Source organism: Onychomys torridus, chromosome 8 (genome assembly GCF_903995425.1).
Source record: "Onychomys torridus chromosome 8, mOncTor1.1, whole genome shotgun sequence".
NCBI classification, from domain to species: domain Eukaryota; kingdom Metazoa; phylum Chordata; class Mammalia; order Rodentia; family Cricetidae; genus Onychomys; species Onychomys torridus.
The window spans coordinates 67,700,428-67,725,388 of record NC_050450.1 but is presented as its reverse complement, the minus strand read 5'-3'; the positions used below and the strand labels follow the sequence as shown (position 1 = coordinate 67,725,388).

The 24,961-nt window shown below is 38.1% G+C and overlaps 1 protein-coding gene across 6 annotated transcripts in view; it reads right to left on the bottom strand.

Moving 5' to 3' along the window:
- Positions 1-24,961, bottom strand: part of Nf1 (neurofibromin 1) — a 257,122-nt gene that overhangs the window by 208,207 nt on the left and 23,954 nt on the right. For all 6 annotated transcript variants that reach the window (XM_036195402.1, XM_036195407.1, XM_036195405.1 and 3 more), the window contains exons 2-5: positions 13,075-13,218; positions 10,166-10,249; positions 6,429-6,619; positions 1,354-1,460 (exon numbers count right to left, since the gene is read on the bottom strand). In XM_036195402.1, coding sequence (XP_036051295.1) covers positions 1,354-1,460; positions 6,429-6,619; positions 10,166-10,249; positions 13,075-13,218 — 526 coding nt within the window. The remainder of the gene's footprint in view (positions 1-1,353; positions 1,461-6,428; positions 6,620-10,165; positions 10,250-13,074; positions 13,219-24,961) is intronic.

Genomic DNA, 24,961 nt, shown 5'->3' with positions numbered 1-24,961 from the left:
CAGTAATTCCATCTCCCATCTCCCTTAAAATCTCACCCCTCCCTCAGGATACCCTTTCTAGACACATACTCTTGTATGTACACAATTTTAAGTATAGGTCCTGCAAGAAAAGAAAAGCAAATAACAAAGACTACTGACAGAAGTTGACATTATTGTCCCTATACAGATATACTCTTAAAAAGCCAAATGTTAAGAAAACAAAGAAGGACCGGCAAGACTGCTCAGTATAAAAGCATTCCCACCCAAGCCTGCCTGCTAGCATTCAATGCCCTGAACCCAAGGTAGAGAGAACCAACTCCACAAAGTTGACCTCTGACCTCCACAACAGCACTACAGCATACAAGTCCTCATACATGTATAAAATAATAGTTTTTTTTCTGTTTGTTTGTTTTTGCCGGGGGTGGGGGGGGTTGTTTGTTGGTTTGTTTCAAAACAGTCTTACTATGAAGCCCTGGCTGTCCTGGAACTCACTCTGTAGACCAGGCTGGCCTCAAAGTCACAGAGATCCACCTGCTTCTGCCTCCCAACTGCTGGGATTAAAGTTGGGCATAACTACACCTAGCTTAATACTATTTTTTTTTAATATTAAGCATTCTGAAAACTGTTACACAACTATTAAAATTCTTAAGCCTCACATAACTCAAGCTCAGTCTCTTAAGAGACTCTTAGAAATTAAAACCACTGTTTGATATTTTAATACTTTTGTTGGGGAGGTTGTTTGTTTTGTTTCTAGAAATTGGGTCTCGCTCTATAGCCCATCATGTACTTGAACTCTATCTACATAGTTTAGGCTGGTCTTGAACTCTCCTTCTTCAGCTGCCCAAGTCCTGGGATTATAGGCATGCACCATTTCACCAGCTCAAAACTATGTTCTTAAACACCAGGAAAGCTAAATGAGTAACTTCTATGACTTAGAGTCACCTTAGGGGATCAAATTCCAAAAGACACAAGCATCTTTATTAAAAGCAAAACTGTAGCTCAAGAAAACTGTCTACTGCTAAGATTTAAAATATTCATGTTCTCAGCCAAGCATGGTGGTGCATACCCTTAATTCCTGCACTCAGGAGGCAGAGGCAGGTGATCTCTGAGTCTAAGGATAGCCTAATCTACAGAATGAGTTCCAGAACAGCCAAGGATAAACAAAGAGACCCTGTCTCAAAACTAAGATAAAATTCATGTTCTCTATTGCATTATTTTCAAATGTCCAAAAATCAGTCAGCCACATGCATTACTGGCCATTTCACAGGAACATACACACTATAAAATCTATTTTGATATCCAGTTCAAGCAGAATTATTATATTCATAATACTGAGATTAATTATGTTAACTGCAGATATACATTTAAACCTACCCTTCAGGAGTCGTTTTAATTTTGCACAATCCACATTAATATACTGTAACAATTCTATATCATGGACATCAACATTGTCTTCTGAACAAACAGTCAACTCCTGTAACCTGAAAAGTAAAAATCAGAAACAATTTACTCATTTAAGTCTTAGAACAGTCCAAAATTCTGATTCAACAGAAGATGGGTTTATGAATGAAGATATATTAAATAAGAACATACTTATTAAAAAACTAAACAATATAAGCAATCTAAGGAACATGATGAAAAACGATATGCCAGTAAACTTTGCATCCATATATTTAAGACTCAGGTCTGAATTGTATTTCTCACATTAGCCACAGCTCTTTTGGAAAAATTAGTTAATTCTAAGATTGGAGCCCATTTTTAAATGTGTCTAGGTCTCCCTGAAATTGAAGACAAGGAAATTAGGAAATACTGTAGTTACATCAAAAGTCATACCGCTGTACGACCGGGATCTCCAATTGTCAAAACTGTTAATTGGGGAGATCCAATTGTCTTTTTTTTTTTTTAAATTACATTATTTACTGTGTGTGTATGCTTGCATTAGCAATCAGAAAGCAAAGTGTAGGAACTGGTTCTCTCCTCCCACCATATAAGTTCCAGGGATTGAACTCAGGTCATCAGGCTAGCAGCATGCACCTTTACCTGCTGAACCATCTTACCACCCACTACCCAAATTTTTTCCTACAACTGAAAACACACACAGTCTTTAAAAAAAGAAAAAGGTCGTAATTCCTTAGAGAAGAAACTCACAGGTATTCGTTTGCAAATTTTAGAATCACTTCATTCTAAAAAGTAGTAATGGTGGAAGAAGCCTCTATTCTGCAATAGTGTAAATAATATAGGAAAATATATTTTACAAGAATCACAAGTTCAGCTCATGCCCATCATCCAAGGATTCAGGAAACAAAAACAGGAATATAACTGTGAGTTTGGGCTACACAGTAAAACCTTATCTCGGAATGAAGAAAGGAAGAAAGGAAGGAAGAAGGGAAGAAGGGAAGGAGGGAGGGAGGGGGGAAGGGAAAGAGGGAAGAGGAAAAAAAAGAGAAAGCATAATTTAATGTGAAGAGCCCTGAGTTTAATTCTCCCAATCACAGAACCAATAAATAAATACATAAGTCCAATTTAAAAATAAAGAATGATAGCACCAAGCCAGATGTGGCAGCACACTCCTTTAATCTCAACATTCTAGAGGCAGAAACAAGTGATCTTTATGAGCTCCAGGCCAGAACCAAGTGATCTTTAAGAGTTCCAGGCCAGCAAGGTCTACATAGTGTCAGACCAGCCAAGGCTACATAGTGAGACCCTACTTAAAAAAAAAGTCCCTACCCCACCCCCAAAATAGAAAGTTTATCATTTGCAGTTTCCAATTAATAATAAATCCAAGGATTATCAGCTAAGTAAAAGTTGTATGGGAAATGTTGAACAATGAGGAGAGCATCTATATCCAACAACTGATTGAGCTACATAGGAAACCTGTCAAGAAGAAAAAAAATTACCAAATTAAATATTATGAATGGTCAATTATAAAGAAATCCTGTAAAGTAACTAATCTTATACATAAGAAAAAGTACAATGAGAGCTGAAGAGATGTTCCATGGTTAAGAACACCTGCTGCTCTTTCAAAGGACTCAAGTCCAGTTCTGAGCCTCCACATGGCACCTCACAACCACCTGTAAACCCAGCTTCAGGGGATCCAATACCATCTTCAGGCCTCCACAAGCAATAACACACAATGACATATATACACATACACATAAAACAATAAAATCTTTTTTTTTAAAGAGCATAATAAGCCTAGAACACAAGACCCTTTAGATAAATAAAGCTTTGCTATAATTTTTCAATGAATATAACACACAAAAAGCCAAACAAGCTGTGTTTGGTGGTGCAGGCCTGTAATCACAGCTACAGAAAAAGCAGAGGGAGGACAATACCAAGTTCAAGGGTAGCCTGCGTTACAATGTAATTTCCAGACCAGCTGGAATTGGTGAGGCCTTTTTCAAAATAAACTACTGTAGCTGTAGCTCAGTGGTGGAGCATCTAAAGCCTGGCCCAACCTCCACTACAGTCATCCCCACATAGAGAACTGTGGACACGGAGACTGATGAAGCTCAACTTACGTTCATTATAAATGAAGTGTAAAGCTCAACCTTCAGAACTGCTATTCAAGTCATTTGCATAGTTTGGTCACCTAGCTGCAACATCCTACAATGCCCCCATGTAAATTAAACCATCACAGTGCTCTGTTAGGTGAGTGGCCTTCTAAGAAGACCAGCTCCTATTTTTGGTGCTAACTAAATGAAAACACACATATAATAGCTGTATGAAACATTTATTTCATAGATCCCATTTCCGACTAATCTGTCCCCCAAACCAATGAAACTCTAGCCAGAATTTCTATTCTAGCAATGAACAGTGAACTAGACTTGGAAAAAAAACCCAACAAAAGTTGTCTATACAAGAACTAATGCTGCCCAATGCCATGGAAGAAGCCATGGGTGACCTTAGGGTTTTCAGAGATGGCACATTTGCTCCATTTTATAGAACAATATACTTACTTAAACACTCCATGGAAATGTTGTTCTGTCACATAAATGTTACCCATCTCTGCACGGATAGACTAAGAAACTATACTTTTCTTGATTATTTTCTATCTTCAATCTAGTAGTAGCCTAACTGAAAGAGTTCTTGTTGTCTGTAACTTTCTAGCGTCCTATTTCCCTGTGTGTCACCTTGCTCACTCCATCAGCACAGTGACTCACTATAAAAATGCACTCACTCAAAAAAACACCACGGAAATGCTGTTTTGTCTTATAAAAATTAACCAATAATAATATATCATTAAATAAAGTTTTAATTTTCTTTTAATAGTCTATAAAGGTTGCAGAATATCAAAGAATATTGTCACCTACCATCATAATTATAGAACAATCTTTTTTATTAAAAAGATTGTCAATCAGTTCTTCCACACTGAACCAAAAAATCTCAGAGTTTGATGCATATTCTCATTCACCTTGCTGGGAACAAGAGTGAGTGCAATTGAAGCCCTGGTCGGTACAACACTAACAAGGACAAACCAAGGCACCAAAAGGATTATTCTCTCTGTTTGTATTTGTCTTGTAGTCACTAAATCTTAGCAAGTTGTTATACCTTGTATTTGATCATAATTGAGAACCCATTTGGCAGTACTTGATTAAGAAAGACAAACCATTTTCATGAAAGCAAGTTACAGTTACTTTATAATATCATCCCACTGAGATCATGCTAGACTAATTGCCCCATCTATAATATCATTATTATGATTTTGACTTATCAGTAAAGATTTAAACTAATTTTTATTTCTTTTTTCTATAATTCATTTTTAAATTCATTGTGTGTGTAAATAAAGGAAAATGCATGTGTACCACGGTAAGTGTGTGAAGGTCAGATGACTGCAGTGTGGTGTTGGTTCTTTCCCGTTTTTACACGGGTTCCAAGGACATAACCCATGTCCAAGAGGCTTCTCAGAAAGAAAGCACCTTTACCTACACCAAGTGAATTCTCCAACCTATTTTTTCCTTTTTGTTTTACTTAAATCACATTTTTAAAAGTTTGTTTTTATTTTATGTGTATGGGTATCTGCATGTATGTGCACCACATGTGTGCCTAGTGTTCAGAGAAGATGTTGAACTACCTGTAACTGGACGGCTGTGAGTCAACCATGCAGGTACTGGGAACCAAACTCAGGTTCTCTGCAAGAGTACCATATGTTCTTAACCACTAAGCCACCTCTTCTACCCTTAAATTTTTTAAAGCACTGGAAACAACTGATATACTGAAACTAATGGAGATCCTGAGGCCTACCTGGCTTAGAAATTTGGGGTCTTCCATTTTATGACACAATTCCTTAACTTTTTTGTTTATAAGTAGGAGTTTTTTGTTTTTTGAGACAAGGTCTCTCTATGTATCCCTGGCTGGCTTTGAACTTACTATGTAAAGGCTGGCCTCGAACTCATTGAGATCCTCTTGCCTCTGCCTCCCAAGTGCTGAGATTTCAAAGTTGTGAGCCACCATACCCTCACAATTTGAGTTGTATTAATTTGTTTGCCTGTAACTATCTTTTAACATCAATCGTTATGAGAATAAAAGCAAGATAGCATACTTGTAAATACTAGTGAATACTCAATAAATGGTACTGTTTCATATACACTTAAAACACAGTCCACTTTCCAGAGAATTCTACATTGCAATTACTTCCTTCTATTTCTATATTGTCTAGATTTGTTTTGTTTTGTTTTTTTGTTTGTTTTTTTGTTTGTTTTTACAAGACAGGGTTTCTCTGTGCAGCCTTGTGCCTTTCCTGGAATGAACTCTGTAGCCCAGGCTGGCCTCAAACTCACAGAGATCTACCTGGCTCCGCCTCCCGAGTGCTGGGATTAAAGGCGTGCGCCATCACCACCTGGCTTTTCTAGATTATTTTTAAAGTAACTTGGGATCTTATGATTGCGTAGCTATGAGAATTGGATTATTAGAATTCTCACTATACTTCTCAGCTACTCTACCTGATTTGTATCTAAATGAGTATGTTTAAAACATCAAACCAGGGCTGGGGATGTAGTTTTGAATTCAATCCTCAGCACTGCAAGAAGGAAATAAAAAGGACCTGGCCATGGGAGGCATCTTCTCCAAGTTTGTGACAGTACTCATATCAACACATCAGTATTTCCAACATAATTTTCAATATTACACAATCAAAATGTCAAGAAAATTAACACATAAAATTCCCACAAATGCCCAGATAAAAATCGCTCATATTAACTCTCTCTCTCTCTCTTTTTTTTTTTTTTTTGAGACAGGGTTTTTCTGTGTAATTTTGGTGCCTATCCTGGATCTCACTCTGTGTGTAGACCAGGCTGGCCTCGAACTCACGGAGATCCGCCTGTCTCTGCCTCCTGAGTGCTGGGATTAAAGGTGTGTGCCACCACTGCCCGATCTATTAAATATTCTTTATGCAAACAAGAACTCTAAACAGTTTTTACTTAGTAACCCCACATGATTTATACACTAACCTTGTAGAAATGCGACTAAAGACTGCATTGAAGTTGTTGCAGCTGAGAGAAAACAAAACCCCAGAAGCAGAATTCCGAAGTTCGGCCGCATGTTGGTTTCCTTCACGACAGGTGTGAAGAAAATGGCAGATTTCTGGTAGTAACTGCTTGACCAGCATTGTTTCATCTAATCTCATTGTGTCCTTTGGTTGCTAAAATGGAAATAATCGCATAATTTTAAAACTTTAACTGTACCTGCAAACATTCCTTGTGATTAAAGCATACAGAGAAGCTGAAATAGGAGGAACGCCCACACAGTCGTCATTTGAACTTCACAACTGCTATCCTTTCCTCAAATATGCCACATTCGCCTTTCAATGGTCAATAAAGAAGATATCTCCACCCTGTCATTGCAAGTGAAGCCTAATCCTCCATCCCGCCTCACAGGCTCCTTACATCTGATCACTTCCTGTTTATCAGTAGATCCTTCCCTTTTGGTAAACCTGCAGTTCCCTGTGAGTTCTCAATGGGCTACATTCTTATTCACTAGTAAATACATTGTATCATTTGTCTTTATCCTCCAGAGAAATTCTTAGGTGGGGATCACAGCTGCCTTTGTACAATCTTACCAAAACACATATTATAACCTATAAATAATACTGAGTTAAATCACTTCAAAGTAAGTTATAAATATAGTATTTCAGCCCTTATGTATATTGGCTTATCTTAATGAGGATATTCTCCTATGTAACTTCAACATTAATTACATACAAAAAATAATACCATTCCATGTATCACCTAATACCCAAGCTATATTCTATGACATTGAAAATGACTTCCATGGCTTTTTATTCAATGAGGATCCAAAAATGATTCATAGATTACAACATGACTATTCTTTTCAGTTTCTTTATTCTAGAGCAATTTCCCCCATACACTCCATATATATATCACTTTTACATTCCATGAAATTAACTTTGAAAGCTGAGCCAATTGTCTCACAGATTATTTGATTTTTTCCTAGGTGGCCTAACTTACTAACCAGAAACAGTTCTAGGGATATAGCTCAGTGGTATATGCACAAGGCCCTGAATACAATCTCTAAACTCACAAGCAAAAAAAGAAAACAAAAACCAGAAGTCATTTCAAGAGCTGACCAAGTCAAACTAGCATGTATTTTATAACATTATACAAGATATACCATGGAAAGTCACCATCATTACAATTAGGTTATCTCCAAAGAGTATCAGCAATCACTCTCCAAGAAACATTACCTTTCAATCAAAAACGTTAATGAAGAAAAAGTTGTGGGAACTAAAAGAGGCAATACACCATCCTACCCAACTCAATCATGGGTGTGCCTGATATGAGAAATTATGAAGTACTAAGACCTCTGCCAAGTTAAAAATGTCCAGCCTCCCAATTGCACCCTCCTATATAATGATGTTTCTGTTCTTCCACTCCATTTTACAAGTTAACAGAGGGCACCAAGCTAAAACAGTTCCTATCATTTTAAGTATAAAACTTACAAATACTGCCCAACAATTTTGGAATATGGCCAGAGGGAAAAAAGAGTTTAAAATATTAGGGGCTGGAGAGATGCTCAGTGGTTAGGAGCACTTGTTCTTGCAGAGGACCAGTTGTCAGCATCCAAATGATGGCTCCCAACCATCTGGAACTCTAGTCACAGGGGATCTGATGTCCTCTTTTGACCTCCTCAGGCACCAGACATGCACATGGTACATATACTTACACACACGCAGATGAAACACTCATACACATAAAATAAATAAATCTAAAATTTTTCAGGGTTAGTTATCTGCTGAGCTGGCAGGACGGCTCCATAAGTGAAGTGCTTGTTGTACAAACCTGGTAACCTAAGTTCAATCCCCAAAACTCATGTAAAAGCAGGAGAGGATCAACTGATCTTAAAAGGTGCACCATGGAATGTATGCCCCCAACACAAACACACAATAATACACAAGTAAAAATAAATACTTTGGGAGCTAGAGATTTGGCCTAGTGGTTGGGAGCATGTACTATCCTCGCAAAGGTCCTGAGTTCGGTTCCCAGCACCCATGCTGGATGGGCCACAACCACCTGTAACTCCAGCTCCAAGGAGATCCGAAGTCTCTGATCTCTGAGTGCACCTACACTCATGGCAAACACACACATATGCATAATTAAAAAATAAAAAATGAGCCGGGCGGTGGTGGTGCACACCTTTAATCCCAGCACTCGGGAGGCAGAGGCAGAGGCAGGTGAGTTCGAGGCCAGCCTGGTCTACAAAGCAAGTTCCAGGAATGGCGCAAAGCTACACAGAGAAACCCTGTCTGGAAAAACCAAAAAATAAATAAAATAAAATAAATTAAAAATAAAAATAAATTAAAAATGAATTATCTTAAAAATTTAAATAAATACTATGCTTAGATTTTTTTTCTTTCTTTCTGGCCCACAGCCTACCCAGAGAATAGGTTTATAAATGTGAACTTTTTGGTTTTTTTTTTTTTTTTCTAATTTCCTGCCTAATCCTTTTCATTTCTAACATTCTTTCTCTTCTCAACAACACAATCAGTCCTCATATAAAAATCCCTTCCTTCTTGAGGCTACAGAGATGGCTCAGTGGTGAAGGGCACTTACTGCTCTTGCAGAGGATCTGAACTCCACTCTTGGCATTCATAAGGTAGTTCACAACCACCATTAACTCCAATCAGAGAGAACTGATGCCCTCTTCTGGCTCTGCAGGCACCAATCCCACACATGGTGCACATACACACAAGCAGGCAAAGCACTCATTCACATAAATCTCTAAAAAAAAACTTGTTTTAAATCTCTTCCCCCTAGATTTACTGTAGAGAATGCTAACATATAAATAAAAGAGAAGCTATACTGAATAAAGGCAAAATTCTGACTCAGCGGTGGTGGCACAAAGAAACCATGTCTCAGAGGGGGGGGGGGGGCAAAACTAAACAAAAAACCCGAAAAAAGCAAAATGCTGTATTCTATGCCAAATAAATAACATTAACTAACATATAGGGCACAGACCATTTTAAAGCAGAAATCTTCATTTATGTATTTACATAAACATCTACCCGTGTTTTCTACCCATGTTTGGGAAAGAATTAAGGTTAGTGAGTAGTATAAGCACTTTCTACAGCAGAAAATGTCTTGAAAAAAGCTCAAATAAAGTCGTAATTGAAATAAATAGAGTCAGCCTCTTAGAGGGAACCTGGAAAAGAACTGTATGGTTCTAAGTGACTCCTCTATATACCTGCTACAAATGCTCAAATTTTTCCAATGTTCTGTAGCAGCTATCCTCAGAAAGACAGATTCCATTGTCAAGATCTGGATAAAGTAGAAACCATACTCACGAAGGAGGGAAAATATGATTGCCCTTGCTCTTTGGAATCACATTCTTCTACATTTGGAATCACAATGCCTAAGGCTAATAAGATTTGAGAAATTAAATCAAATAGTGATTTCTTCATAAAAATCTTTTTAAAAAAAAAATCTTAGAGACAAAAATGGGGCTCAAACAACATTTTAAGTAAATTTAAATATCTATGTAATTTACAAAAAGTGATCATTTTTTCTAAATTCTGCACCACCAGGTCAACTGTAATAACAAAATTTATAACCATATATCTTAGACAAAGACTCTTCATGTATCCTCAGTGTCTATACTGACCTTTTCGTACTCACATTATTCTCAAGATTGGCTTCACAAAACCTGCTTACTTTAGAATGAAATTACTTACCCCTGCAAGGCATTTTTCCAGTGTATCCAATATAATCAACTGAGAGAGATACAAATTTTTTTCAGCAGCTTCTCCAAATATCCTCTAAAAGAAAAATATATTCAGAGAATTTGGTTAACATTCCACTACAAATTAGCACATATGGAATATAGAAGACTAAAGATCAGCAGAGCAGTATAGGCGCACACCTTTAATCCCAGCACTTGGAGGCAGTGGCAGGTGGATCTCTGTGAGGTCAAAGCCACACTGGCCTACAGAGCGAGATCCAGGATAGTTAAGGCAACAGAGAACCCATCTAGAAAAATCAAAAAAATAAAATAAAATAAAAAATTTTAAAAAGACTAAAGATCAAAAAAATTATTAATCTTCCATTTTGTCTTCTACATTCAATGATATTTGTTTGTTTGTTTGTTTATTTTTTGTTTTTTCGAGACAGGGTTTCTCTATGTAGTTTTGGTGCCTGTCCTGGATCTCGCTCTGTAGACCAGGCTGGCCCCAACTCACAAAGATTTACCTGGCTCTGCCTCCTGAGTGCTGGGATTAAAGGCGTGAGCCACCACTGCCTGGCCATTCAATGGTATTTAAGTCTATTATTTCTTACTTTATCCTAATACTCAAAAAATAAATTCTTGGGTAAACAGAAATAGGGGCATTTACTAAAGCCTGCCATTAGCTATCTAACAGTAAAACACGCTGCTTTATGTTTTTAAAATATCTATGATTTGGCCAGTCATGGTAGGAAAACGCTGGTAATGGAATAGTGTTGAGAGGTTTAGAAGCTCAAGGCTAGTCCTAGGGACACAGCAAGTTCAAGGCCAGCCCAGGCTACATGATTAAAAAAAAAAAACAGAAGAAGGGAGGGGATGAAGGGAGTGGGGGTGGTAATGAATCTATGAGGATTAAAAATAATTCATTGGTTAGAGGTCTGTACCAGTCTTACATTAAGCATTTAACTATCCCTTCCTACTACAAAACAACTACTTCTTAATTCTTATCAAAACAGAACATTACTACATCACTAACAGTGACTCTTAAGCATTCATTTTGAACTCTATCATCTATCTACTTACTAACAAGAGACTATTGTTTTCATAGTATAATTTTTCTTTTAAAATTTTCTATTTTTGTCGAGGGTGGTGTCACACACCTTTACTCTCAGCACTTGGGAGGCAGAGGCAGGCAGGGACTCTGAGTTTGAGGCCAGCCTGGTCTACAGGGCAAGTCCTAATACAGCCAGGACTACACAGAGAAACCTAGTATCTAAATAAATAAATAACTTTCTATTTTTGTTTTATTTTATTGTATGTGTTTGGTGCATGTATTATGTGAGTGTGGGCTCATCATGGTGCCTCCGTGGAGGTCAGAGGACAGAAAACTTGTGGGAGTTGGTTCTGCCCTTCACTCAGTGTGTGAGCCATCTCCCATGCCCTTTAACTTTTCAGTAAGTTCTAAATGAATGCCAACATCACAACAGTTTTAAAGATGATCCCAAATATAAAAATATTGCAGTATAACTGGGAATGCAGCCATATATCATACGTAAAAATTATATTACTGTGTTCCACAGTGGGCAAAAAGAGCTACAACAAAATATTAAATGTATGATGTAAATAACTTTACCTTTTTATAAAAGGTCCTGTTTTTAGGGGGAAATTTTTCTTTCTTTCTTTCTTTTTTTTTTTTTTTTTTTGAGACAGAGTTTCTCTGTGTAGTTTTAGTGCCTGTCTTGGATCTTGATCTGTAGACCAAGCTGACCTCAAACTCACAGAGATCTGCCTGGCTCTGCCTCCTGAGTGCTGGGATTAAAGTTGTGTGTCACTGCCGCCCGGCTGGGAATTTTTTTTTTTTAACAACAACAAAAAAAATCTATTGGACTGCTCATACCTCTGATTCATCAGTTCTGTAACTCTGATACTAACCAACTTTCTTTTTTTTTTTTGAGCTGAGGACCGAACCCAGGGCCTTGCGCTTGCTAGGCAAGCGCTCTACCTCTGAGCTAAATCCCCAACCCCCAACTTTCTTAAGAGGAAATTCTCCAAGGATGATATGACTATAAGACAATGAGGCTAATCCTCAAAATCACAACTAGAGGTTGTTTCACAGCACAGCACAAACAACACAAACTGAGATTACAAGTGCAGAGAATTGGAGTTTAAAACCCTACATTTGTTGTTTGGATGAAGTAGATTATCAGAAATTGTCAAAGGAAGGGAGGTTCCTGAGAGAGGTAAGAGATGCTAATGCTAGAAGCAGAGGTAGAGCATGGGGAGTGTGTTCCAGTTATGGGGTAGGGGATGGGAAGGAAGGAGGACTGTGAACTTTCAATAGTGGAATCACTGACGAAATTGGTTAACCTCTGAGAAACTACGGACAGCTGTTCTAACACCTGTTCTCTAACTACTATAGAATCTGTTACAGGTTATAGGAAGAGGAAAGGAAAATCATTAATGTGGTCATAAAACTTAATTCCACAATTTAGGAGTGAAGATCACAGTTTATACATCACATAATTTGGACATGGACGGTCAACAAATACATTCAAGGAAGCAGCTAATCGAAAGCATAGTAACAGATTCTATACTACACAGCTGGAGGTATAGATTAGGGAAGGAGAAAAGAGAAGTGGGGAAAGGAATCCATATGAAGGCCAGTCTATATACAATACAAAAGTCATATGAAAGTCTAATTCCTGAAAATGAAATAGAGCAATAAGAGAAGCTTCAAAGGGAAAGATTAAAAGTCAAAATTTCAAAGTTACACTTGTACTCATCATAAAATGAAATGACTCACATCTTAAATCCTAAGAAAATATTCCCATACTTTAAAACATGCTGCTCTAAACTTCCAAATCAGAACCAAAATAAAGCAAATTATCCAAAAAGCAAAAATACAGTAATTCAAATACTCACCATATTGTTAACATTCTTTAAGATGGTGGTGAGGCCACTTATGACCAAAGAAAACTTGTATTTGGAAATGTTGATCAGACATTCCTTATTATGCTCGGTGCTGACTTTGGTATGTGTGTTTTGCTGTCCTGTTTTTATTGGAAGCTAAAAGGGAAAAATATTAAGACTTTACTCTTCAAAATTATTTAACATATTCTTTTCAGTGAAAATCACATTTTAGGTTTGAAATCGTTATCAACCATGACTACCAATATTTATATCTCAACTTCTAATTTACAATAAGACAGAGAATTTAGAGAAAATCCTAAATGATCTATCAACTTTTGGTTTTCTTTCTGGAAATAAGCAGCTACAATTTATCTAAAAGAATGTCTGCAACAAATACACATAACCCTTTACTGTACTCACTGAACTCAAGCATGTAAAGTACAGACCAGTCGGAGGTGGTGAAGCATACCTTTAATCCCAGCACTAAGTAGACAAGAGGCAGGTTGATCTCTGAGTTGAAGGCCAGCCTGATCTACAGACTGAGTTCCAGGACAGCCAGAGCTACACAGAGAAACCCTGTCTCAAAAAGCCAAAAAAAGGAAAAAAAAAAAAAAAAAAAAAAACCCTACAGACCAAGGAAATCTAGACTGTAAACCTCTTAATCAATGGAAAACTTCTAGTCAATGGAAAACAGCAGCCAATTGTTCAGATATAATGAACTGTAAAACCAGGAACAGAGTTAAAACTGACTCCAATTAAAATAACCAACCAGGGGCTGGACAGATGGTCTGGAAGTTGAGAGTACTGGTTGCTCTTCCAGAAGACCTGGGTTCAAGTCCCAGCACCCACATGGCAGCTTATAACCATCTGTAACTCCAGTTCCAGGAGATCCAACACCCTCACACTGATATACATGTAGGCAAAACACTAATGCACATAAAATAAAAAATGAATAAAAGATTTAAAAAATCAACTCCCCCCAAAAAAGCAAAATACATACATACATACAATACACACATACATAAAAGACAGCCAATCATGCTACTGAGGCAGTAGCAAAGCAACCAAGAAATTCATCTCACAGGAATATATATTCTTTGAAGGTCTCACAATTACACTGACCTGTGGATGAGCTCAATTATACTGCTTAGGAATGCATCTCTACAATTCATAAGTGTAATTCTGTACATAAGTATCAGACCTCAGTTCACTGTTCACATTAGATCCTGCCAATGCTGAAAGAGAACCAAGGAGGCTCCCCTGTGAAAACCACACCTGAGACTATCTCCACTTGAAAGTGGCCCAAGTTGGCCAGGCAGCAATGACTCATGCCTTTAATCCCAGCACTCAGGAGGCAGAGCCAGGTGGATCTTTGTGAGTTCAAGTACAGCTTGGTCTACAGAGTGAGATCCAGGACAGGCTCCAAAACTACACAGAGAAACTCTGTCTCAAAAAACCAAAAAGAAGAAAAGAAAGAAAGAGGCCCAAGTAAAGATGAGAAGAACAAGTGACATGCCTAAGTTTTTGCTAAGTCAGTAAGACATGATTAATTTGACAGCAAAGAAATACCAAATAGAGAGGTGATGAGGTATTGTATAGAAGCTTTCGGATTACATAAAGACTGTGGAGGAAAAAACCTGGAAGCTCAGAAAGGAGAATTTGAGAAGCTGAAAATGGCAATAATACATCTTGTGGATCTCCTCAGCCCTCCACACAATCAGCAGAGAGTGTAGAAGGGTAAAGCTGAAGCTTGCACAGGTCCACAGATAAGTGAGAGAACAAGGGTCTCCCAAGTAAGTGTGTGCGTGTGCGCGTCTACAAGTAAGACCCACTTAACACAACACTAGGGTGGTATAAGTATATCCACAAGAGGAAGCAGGAAGCCTGATGAATGTAACAAACAGATTTCTCCAATGGCCATACATTCTCAATCAAAGCACAGCAGGCCAATTTAGAAACAAAATGGAGATGTATACTGCTACATATACACAGGTACAGCAGGCTTATGGCACATTCTTTTTTTTTTTTTTTTTTTGGTTTTTTTTTTTTTTTTTTTTTTTTGGTTTTTCGAGACATGGTTTCTCTGTGTCGCTTTCCTAGAACTCACTTTGGAAACCAGTTTGGAAACCAGGCTGGCCTCAAACTCACAGAGATCCTCCTGCTTCTGCCTCCCGAGTGCTGGGATTAAAGGCATGCACTGCCACTGCCCGGCAACTGTGGCACATTCTAAATCACTACTAAAAGAATTTTCTGCAATGATTCTCTGTATCAGCAACGACCAGCACCTAGGCTACTAGCCAGCTCTATGTGGCTATTGTAAACATCTGTAACATAGCTAGTACAGATGAGGAATCAAATGTTTGGTTTTATTTAACTTTAAGTAGCTATATGTGATGCAGCTATCAAATTCCACTTGGCAATAAAGTTCTAAACCATCCAACTGAAGAATCAGTTATTCCAAGAAGCAGCCTACAGTGAGAAGAAAATGCTGAGATGAAACTCCAGATTGACCATAGGTAAATGAAATAGGATTAGATAAAGGTAAGTAAGAAAAAAGAAGGCAACCAAGAGAACTCCGAAAGAGTGAAATCATCTTATTTCTCTGTTTTATGAAATGAACTTCACCTTGTGGGTTGTGAGACTCCAACTCAGGTCGTCAATTTTGGTGGCAAGCACCTTTGCTGCTCGGTCATCTTCCAGGCCTCTAGACTTTTTTCTTTTCCTCCAATGCTCAGGCTTGGATGTCCTGTCCTATATTGCTTCTCCATGTGCACATCCTCCTTAACCTGCTCAAACTCTGGGCTAATACACTCTCCTACCATGCCCCCATACAAAAGATTCACACAGCCCACCACCCCTTTCTGGGCTCACTCAGGTGCCGACACCCATTTAGGGATATCTTTCTTATAAACTCCACCCTCACCTCAGTGGGGCTTTGTTATTCTGTGACCTACACTTCCCTCCTCCCTGTTGAACCAATGCCCCATTCTTCACCTCCCTCTGCAGAGTAGTCTCTCCTTGTCCCATTCATTGTCTGACTCTGCAGAGCCTGCCACGGATAGGCCTTCTTCTTCTGCCTTATGCTGGCTTCCTCCACAGGAATGCCTTTTTCACCCTCATCAGACTTCCCCAAACATGTACAAAGACGCCTACTTGCTCTGCTGTACCTGATGGGTTCTGTACTGAATGAGTGTATAGAGGGAGAGGAAACAGAGGAGCCAGCATTTTCTGTGAAAACACTATGACTGTAGTTTATGTAGGTTGGTAAGAAATAGGCTCCAGCCAGGGTGGTAGATATCCGGAGAGTCTAGAAACAACATTTGGGAAGTGGCTTTTGGAGCTTCAATAGTGGTTGGGTAAATAGGTATAAATAGGTTCTTCATTTGTGAATTGAGTATAAATAGGTTCTTGAAGAATCAAGGCTTCTTGCTGGACATGGTTAATCCCAGCACTCGGAAAGCAGAGGCCAGCCTGGTCTACAAAGCAACTTCCAGGGATACACAGGGAAACCCTGTCTAAAACAAAACAAAACAAAACAAAACAAACAAACAAAAAAAAAAATGGAAGGGAGGGAGAGAGAGGGAGAAAGGGAAGGATGAGGGGAGGAAAAGGGGGAAGGGGGAAAGGAGAAGGGGAAAGGGGAATAAAGGGGGAGGGGAGGGGAGGGGAGGGGAGGGGAGGGGAGGGGAGGGGAGGGGAGGGGAGGGGGGGAGGGGAGGAAAGGAAGGGATCAAGGACTGTGTATAAAAATTTGGGTAGCTGTAAATTCAGAATAGCAGGTAAATGAATAAACTAAAACTCAAGCATTCAGGGAAGAGTAAAGCTAGAATTCATTTCTTGACAAAATCAGTTTGGCTCCATGCTATCCTTTGCCTACAGATGTCTTTATAATATCTATATTGTTTTTAAAATGATTATGTAATACCTGTTTTATGAGCTCAATATGAAATTTTAGGTTGCTATCCCAATCTGCCCAACTTTATTTAGTGATTCACATACTATTAGCTTGGCCATATCCTGTACCATTTATTCCTGGCTCAGCAATTTGGAATTGGCTTACCTTTTTCATTTAACTTTGTTATAGGAATACTAATTTTGTTTGATTGCCAATTGTATACTTAAAATGACATTAAAATGAAAAGAAAACGTCACAATTTTAAGTTTATTAAGCACTACATAAAGCACTATTATGTATGTAATATGTAACCAAAGACACAGAATTCTCTGGAAGAATGTGCTTAATATAACCAGCTACAATATTCCAGAAGTATACTTTAATTTTGTAATGGGTTAATAATTAATAATAATGTATATGTCTTGCAATGTCCTTAGAGGCCAAAAAAGGAAGTCAGATCCCCTGGGACTGGAGTTTAAAGATGGCCATGAGCTGCTATGTGGATGCTGGGAACCAAACTAGGTCCTCTGGAACAGCAATCAGTGCTCTCAAAAACTCAGCCTATTTTCCTGTCCAATATACTTTCTTTTTGTTTGTTTTTGTTTTTTGAGACAGGGTTTCTCTGTGTAACAGTCTTGGCTGTCCTGGAACTCTCTTTGTAGCCCAGGCTGGCCTCGAACTCACTGAGATCTGCCTGTCTCTGCCTCTTAAGTGCTGGGACTAAAGGCACATACCACCACTGCACAGTGCAATACACTTTCTTAATGTGCTTGTTTCCTGATATGTAAAGACAGTATGTCAGGTGCTTTTCCTCCTCATAGGCTTATTTTGTTTTTTCCCTGTATGTATACTAACTGAAATGCAATGTCATCCCTACTCCCCATTATAGTCTGAAAGGCCTTTTAGAAACTCATTAGAATGTACACAGAAGCAAACGTTTTAGCCTGTGACCTTTTGAAGAATTTCTGAGTAAAACTAGAAACAAACTACCCATTGTTCACAGTGCTTTGCTTAATATTAGGCTTTCTTTTAAATAAATCCCTACTTGCTAGGAACTTTTATCTTAAATAGATCATAATTTGTTGTAAATACAGATCATAATTCAAAGGGAATTCTTTTTTTTCATGTAGTCTAAACCCTTTATATTCTACTATCCAAAGATATCTATATATTCTATTATATCCAAAGACATTTATAATATAGCATAAAATATTTTTAAAGTTTAATTCACTTTTCCCCACAAACAGTAAGTACTCATTGAAAAGAAACCCACAGAAGAAAAATTTAAAAGCTTTCATCTTCCTGCCTCCACCTCCTAATTGCCAGAGTTACTTACTGGCAAGTACCACCATGCCCAATTTTATAGATGCCACTGATTGAACCTACAGCTTCATGCATACTAAGCAAGTACTATCAACTAAGCTACATCCCCAGTATGTCTACATAACTCTTCTAACAAATATAATTAGCTAGATGACAAACTTTAATGCATATCACACATGCATTCTTTTTTTTTTTTTTCTCCTGAAGCTGAGGACCGAACCCAGGGCCTTGCGCTTGCTAGGCGAGCACTCTACCACTGAGCTAAATCCCCAACCCACACTCATGCATTCTAAGTTCCATGGGAGCAAGAAAAGTATCTTTCTCAGAAGCTATTTTATCCTTTGATCAGGAGGGTTTTTTAAAGGCAATTAATTAATGTTTTCTGAGTAAAAGAATAAACCATTTACATTACACTGACTTTCCTCCTGTCTTTAAGAACTATCTTTTTATTACCCAGGGTAGTGTGCCTCAAACTGTGGTCCAAGAGCAACAGGCGGTCCCTGCTAGTCTGCAGACTCAAGTATAGACAGTTCAGTGAATTCAGAGGGAAAGGTTGAACAATCGTTTCCTTTGCCTATATTTTAAAACCTGAACTATAAAATAACCTTTCTTTAGTCCTCTTACTTCCTTAATATGTGAAATTTTCTGTAATATAAACTACCAGCCTCTTGGCTCAATCCTTTAATCAACCATTACTTCCCAGGCAACCAGTAAGGCATAGTCGCCCAGACAAAGTGGATCTTCACAGAAAGGCTTACATTTGAAGGATCAACAACTACGAAGTTGCCCAACCAACTGCTCCCTACCAACCTGCCCTACAGGCACATACACAAGAGCTCCCAATGAGCCCTCACTTAAGAGTAGACTTTTACATTTGTTTTCCCACTTTACTAAGACATAATTAGCAAATAAAAATTTTATGTATTTAACTTTTATAACACGATTTCAATATTCTGCAAAATCATAACCACAATTGTGGCAGTTTGAATGAAATTATCCTCAAAGGTTCATAAATTTGAATACTTGGTTCCCACTTGGTAGAACTGTTTAGAAAGGATGAGACATGACCTTGCTGGAGGAGGTGTGTCACTGGGGGTGGGCTTTCAAGTTTCAAGAGACTCCTGAGATTCCCAGCACTAGCTCGCTCTCTCGCTCGCGCTCGCGCTCTCTCCTCTCTCTCTCTCTCTCTCTCTCTCTCTCTCTCTCTCTCTCTGTCCCAGGGTTATGGATCAAGATGTGATCTCTTAGTTGTTCCTTCACTCTGACATCATGGACTCTAATCCTCTGAAATTATAAGCCAAACTCAACAGTTTCTTTTATAAACTGCTTTGGTCACAGCAACAGCAGAATAACTATGGCAATAACCAAGTTAACCCTTTGGTAGGAGGGAAGGGTAAGAACACTGAAGAGCTGTGAAGATACTAAAGTGAGAATGGGAGGGATGCGCCAAATGGTGAAAGGCTTGCCTATCATGTGCCAGGTCCTTCATTCAGTCCCCAGCACCACAAAAATTAAAAATAAAGTTAGAAGGCTAGGGAAATGGTTCAATGGTGTACAGCACTTACTGGTTTGCTTCCCAGCACCCACACCTAGAGCCAGTGACTACACTCTCAGGAGGATCTGGTACCTCTGGCCTCCACGGGTACCCACACTCAGGTGCACATACCCACAGACAAATCCACATATACACATAACTAAAAAAATAAATAAATCTTTAAAAAGATAGATACATAGATACGATAACTGGGTATGGTAGCACATACCTTTAATCCCAGAATTCAGAGGCAGAGACCAGCATATCTCTGTGAATTCTAGGCCAGCCAGGGCTACAGAGTGAAACCTTATCTCAAAAAAAAAAATAAATAAATAAAACACACACAGCCTTGAACCATCAAACAAAAGCAAAGTCTGTTCATATAAAACAGAACATTAAAGCAAACACAAATCAATACTGTACAATTAAGAAAATATCTCAGATTGTTACTTATTAATATCTAGAAGATATTCATGAAGGGCATGATGGTGCCCACCTATCATGCCAGACATTCAGAACAATGAGGCAAGGAGACACAGAGTTTGAGGACAGCCTTGACTTACATAGTAAGACCTCGTCTCAAAAATAAGACAGTTTTAAAAGTTTAAAAGATGGTATTTCAAAAATAAAGAGAATGGGCTGGGCATGGTAGCATATGCTTTTAATCTCCAAAGCACGGAATTTTAAAATCACTCACACACACACACACACACGCACGCACGCACGCACGCACGCACACATCCCTCTAAAACATTTTCATGAAACTACACAGCAACAAAGAACAAACCATAAGCTAATGGACAAAGATGGGCCAACAAAATGACTCTGTAATGTCCATGCCCCTCAAGCCCAACAGCCTGCATTTGATCCCTAGAACCCACATGGTGGGCTGATGAAAGCTGTCATCTAACCTACTCACCTGTGTGCATGCACACACACTCACACAGACCAATGTAACATACAATGTGAAAAAGATAAGACTTAAAACCAGCCAGAGAGAAAAATACCACCTATGGCAATTCTAACAACAACTGAGTTCTCAACAGTAACTACAGGAAAAAAGGAAATGGTACCTTTAACATACTGAAGAGAAAAATAACTGCCTAGATTTCTACATAATGGTGGAATTATGACTCAGGAATAAGGAGGAAATTAAGATATTTTTAAGAAAAGAAAAAGAGCAATTACTGCAATAGACTCTTATTTAAAATAGTTCTAAAGAACATGCTTCAAGTAGAAGAAAAAAATGAGCCTAAAAGAAAAGTCATATTCAAGGAGGGGGGTGGAAAAAAAAAGACTTATAATAAGTAGCAGAACTAAGTTCAATATACCAGTAATCCTGGTTAGTGTAAATAAAATAAACACTCCAGCTGGAAGGAAAAAGTCAAACTAGTTTCACAAGTACTATTTATAAGAAAAACTTCAAACACGGAACACAGAAAGAAAGATTCATGGTCAGTGAATGGAAAAAGATCCACCAAATACTGAAGAAAACTGAACAAGAAGTGGAATGCATGCAGCTGAGTGGTAGATGGCTTGTCCAGAGAGACGTAATGAAACAAAAGATGACTTCAGAGCATGACATTCTAACTTCTGTGCATCTAACAGCACACACACAACAAAACTGACAGGTCTAGTATCTGGACAGAGCAGCTCAGAAAGCAGGAATGCCTGCTGTACAAGCATGGGGGCCTGCGTTCTGTCCTGATCCCAGGTAAAAGCCGGACCTTACTATACATGTACCTCTAACCTCACTGCTGTCAGAGTAAAGACAGAAGGATCGCTGAGGCTTGCTGGCCACTAGCCTAGCTCTAAGTTCAGTGAGAAACCCTGTGTCAAAGGAATTAGGCAGATAGAGCAGGACATTCAACATCCTCCTCTGGCCTCTGTGGATGTACATGCATAGGCACAGGCATGTGTGCATAAACCACACACACATGAACACACAATAAAAGAAGAAAAAAAATCAAATCCAGTGCAAGAATGCCTAACATATATCTCTTTCAGTTACACAATGTAGTGAGCAAAGAAATCATAATTCAGAAATGCTAAACTGCTTAATTATTAAACTTGACCAAAACAACACATAAAAATTATACTCAAGAACTAGAGACTATACATTATTTTCAAGAACATATAAAATCTTTATAAAATGAATTTCATGACCAACTAGACTCCAAGATGGCCCATAATTATTCCTACCTTCTAATGTCTATAATCTTGTATAAAGAAAATCATTCTGCATGAGTAATATAAGATAGCAGAAGTTAGGGTACATCAACTGCCAAGGGTCTAAAAAAAAACCGTGACTTATGATTCTCTCAAAACATTCACCTTCCAGAATGCTAATTGTCATGTGACAAGCAAGCCTATCAAAAGGAACTGAGCCCTTTTACAAGCAGCTAGCAAAAAAAAATTGAAGCCACCTGCCTATAGCTATGGAAATGATTTCACTTGAAAGTGAATGCTATAGGACAAGTCAAGTCTCCAGATGACTGCAACTTTTCTGCAATCTTATAAAAAACTATGAGCAAAAAAACAAAAACAAAAACAAACCCACTTCATTGTCAGGTGGTGGTGGTGCACACTTTTGATCCCAGCACTGGGGAGACAGAGAGAGGCGGATCCCTGTGAGTTCAAAGCCAGCCTAGGTTACAGAGTGAGTTCCAGGAAAGGTGCAAAGCTACACAGAGAAACCCTGTCTCGGAAATAAGAAAAAGAAAAAAAAAAAAAAAAAAGTAAAAAGTAAGGTTGGAGAGATGGCTTAGCAGTTAAGAGCACTAGCTGCTCTTCTTGAGGACCCAGGTTCAATCCCCAGCACCCACATGGCAGCTCACAACTGTCTTTAACTGCACTTCAAGGGATAAATTTATTAAAAATAAATCTTTTTTTAATAAAATAAAATTGAAAAACTAAAAAGGATCAGGACTATAGCTCAGGGATAGAGTGCTTTTCTAATATGCACTATATTTTGGAAAATTTTGCAACAGCAATAGTAACTAATAAAATGCCCAATTATAAAAAGTTCAAATTTGAAAGTACTAGCAACATATAAACCACATTCGCCGAAAATATAATTAAAAGGTAAATATTTTAATTTAATTTTTATTGAGAATTTCATATGTGTATACAATGAAATACGATCATGTCCAGGCCCCATTTCTTCCCCTCCAACACCCTAGGACCGCCACAACTTCATGATTTTTTTTTTTTTTTAAATAACCCACTAAGTCTATTTAATGCAGAACATATGTGGATGGCTATGAGGCTACTGGAACATAGGCAACCACCAATGGCCAAATCTCCAAAGAATGATTTTTTTTTTTTCCCTTCTTACAGTAACTATCCACTGCCAAGAATAGTTGCATGGTTAGAGGTGAGGCCTCTCGAGTTCCTCACCTATCAATGCTGGCATTTTGGCTGGCTTGATCTTGTATATTAAAGCATAAATTAATAAATAAAGCTAAACAGTGGTGGTGGCACACACCTTTAATCCTAGCACTGAGGAGGCAGACAGGTGAATCTCTTGAATTTGACACCAGTCTGGTCTACAGAAAGTTTTCCAGAACAGCCAAGGCTACACAGAGAAACCCCTATCTTGAAAAACCATAAATAAATAAATGAATGAATGAATGAATGAATAGATGGATGGATGGATGGATGGATAGATAGATAGATAGATAGATAGATAGATAGATAGATAGATAGATAGATAAAACCAAAAGATAACTAGGAAAATATCTCAAAGGCAATTAAACACCCTGGGTAAAAAAAGAAATCATAATAAAAAATGAAAATACCTAGAATTAAAAAATAATTAAAAAGTCGGGCCAGAGAGATGTTTCAGTGGGTAAGAAATGTGCTTACTCTTTCTTCTAGAGGACCTGAGTTCAGTTCCCAGATTTCATCTCAGGCAGCTAACAAACTGCCCTAACTACAGCCTCAAAGGATCTGTCTTCCACTTCTGGCCTCTGCAGACACCTGCAAACACACACACACACACACACACACACACACACACACACACACACTTATAAATACAAATTTTTTTAAAAGAGAAATTGGGAATCAGAGGATTGGCTCAGCAATTGTAGCACTGTTGCTCTTGCAGAGGCCCAGGGTTCAATTCCCAGCATCTACATGATGGCTCACAACTGTCTGTAATTCCAGTCCCAAAGGATCTAATGCCTTCTTCTGACCTCCGTGTTACACATTGTACACATACATACATGCAAGCAACACACTCATACACATGAAATAATAAAATACATTTAAGAATTGAAAAATAATGAGATGCCAACATCTAAATCTATGGACTATAACTAAAGTAATCTTTTTCTATCAGCTGGGGAAAAGTAATATATTACCAAGCAGGTATATACAAATGCTAAATACACAACTCCAAGAACTGCCAAGGGCACTGAGCACCAGGAAGACATACATGCTGGCGGTAGCATGCACTGCAGTACAAGGAGTAAAACCAGTGACTTTTAAGAACAATTTGTCATTTTCTGGTAAAACTGAACATACCCATATATCCCTAAACTGAGCAGGTTTACTACTAGACATATATTCTCAACTCCTAAAAGCTCAGGAGAGCTGTGCAAGAGTGGTCAAAGCAACATTGTTAGTAACAGCAAACACACTGTCAACTTGAGTGTAGCCTGGAAGTGGAATACTTGCCTAGGAGGAACAAGCAAGTCCCCAGTCTTTGATCCCCAGCACCACCAGAAAAGAGGAGGGAAGGAGGGACTGCGCATTCTAAATGTTTATCAATGGCATAAATGGTGAAATATGAAATATTTTGTAGCAGTAATGAAATGAACTGCACACAAGAACACAGATGACACTCAAAACACCTATGAAAGACATCCAAAGAATACCTATAGTATTACTCAATTATTTAAAAAAAAAAAATCAAAGACAAGGAAACAAACTAATACATTGTTTAGAAAGATACTATAAAGCAAGGAAATTTTCTAAACACAGTTCAGGATAGTGAGGAATGGTTAAAAAAATGTGATTAGGTCAAAGAGTTTTCAAGATACCAGTAATGTTCTTCCCTAATCAAAATACAAGTCCACAGTACTATTGTTTAGCTATAAACTGTACAAACACATGTCACATAATCTTTTTTTAAAAGATGT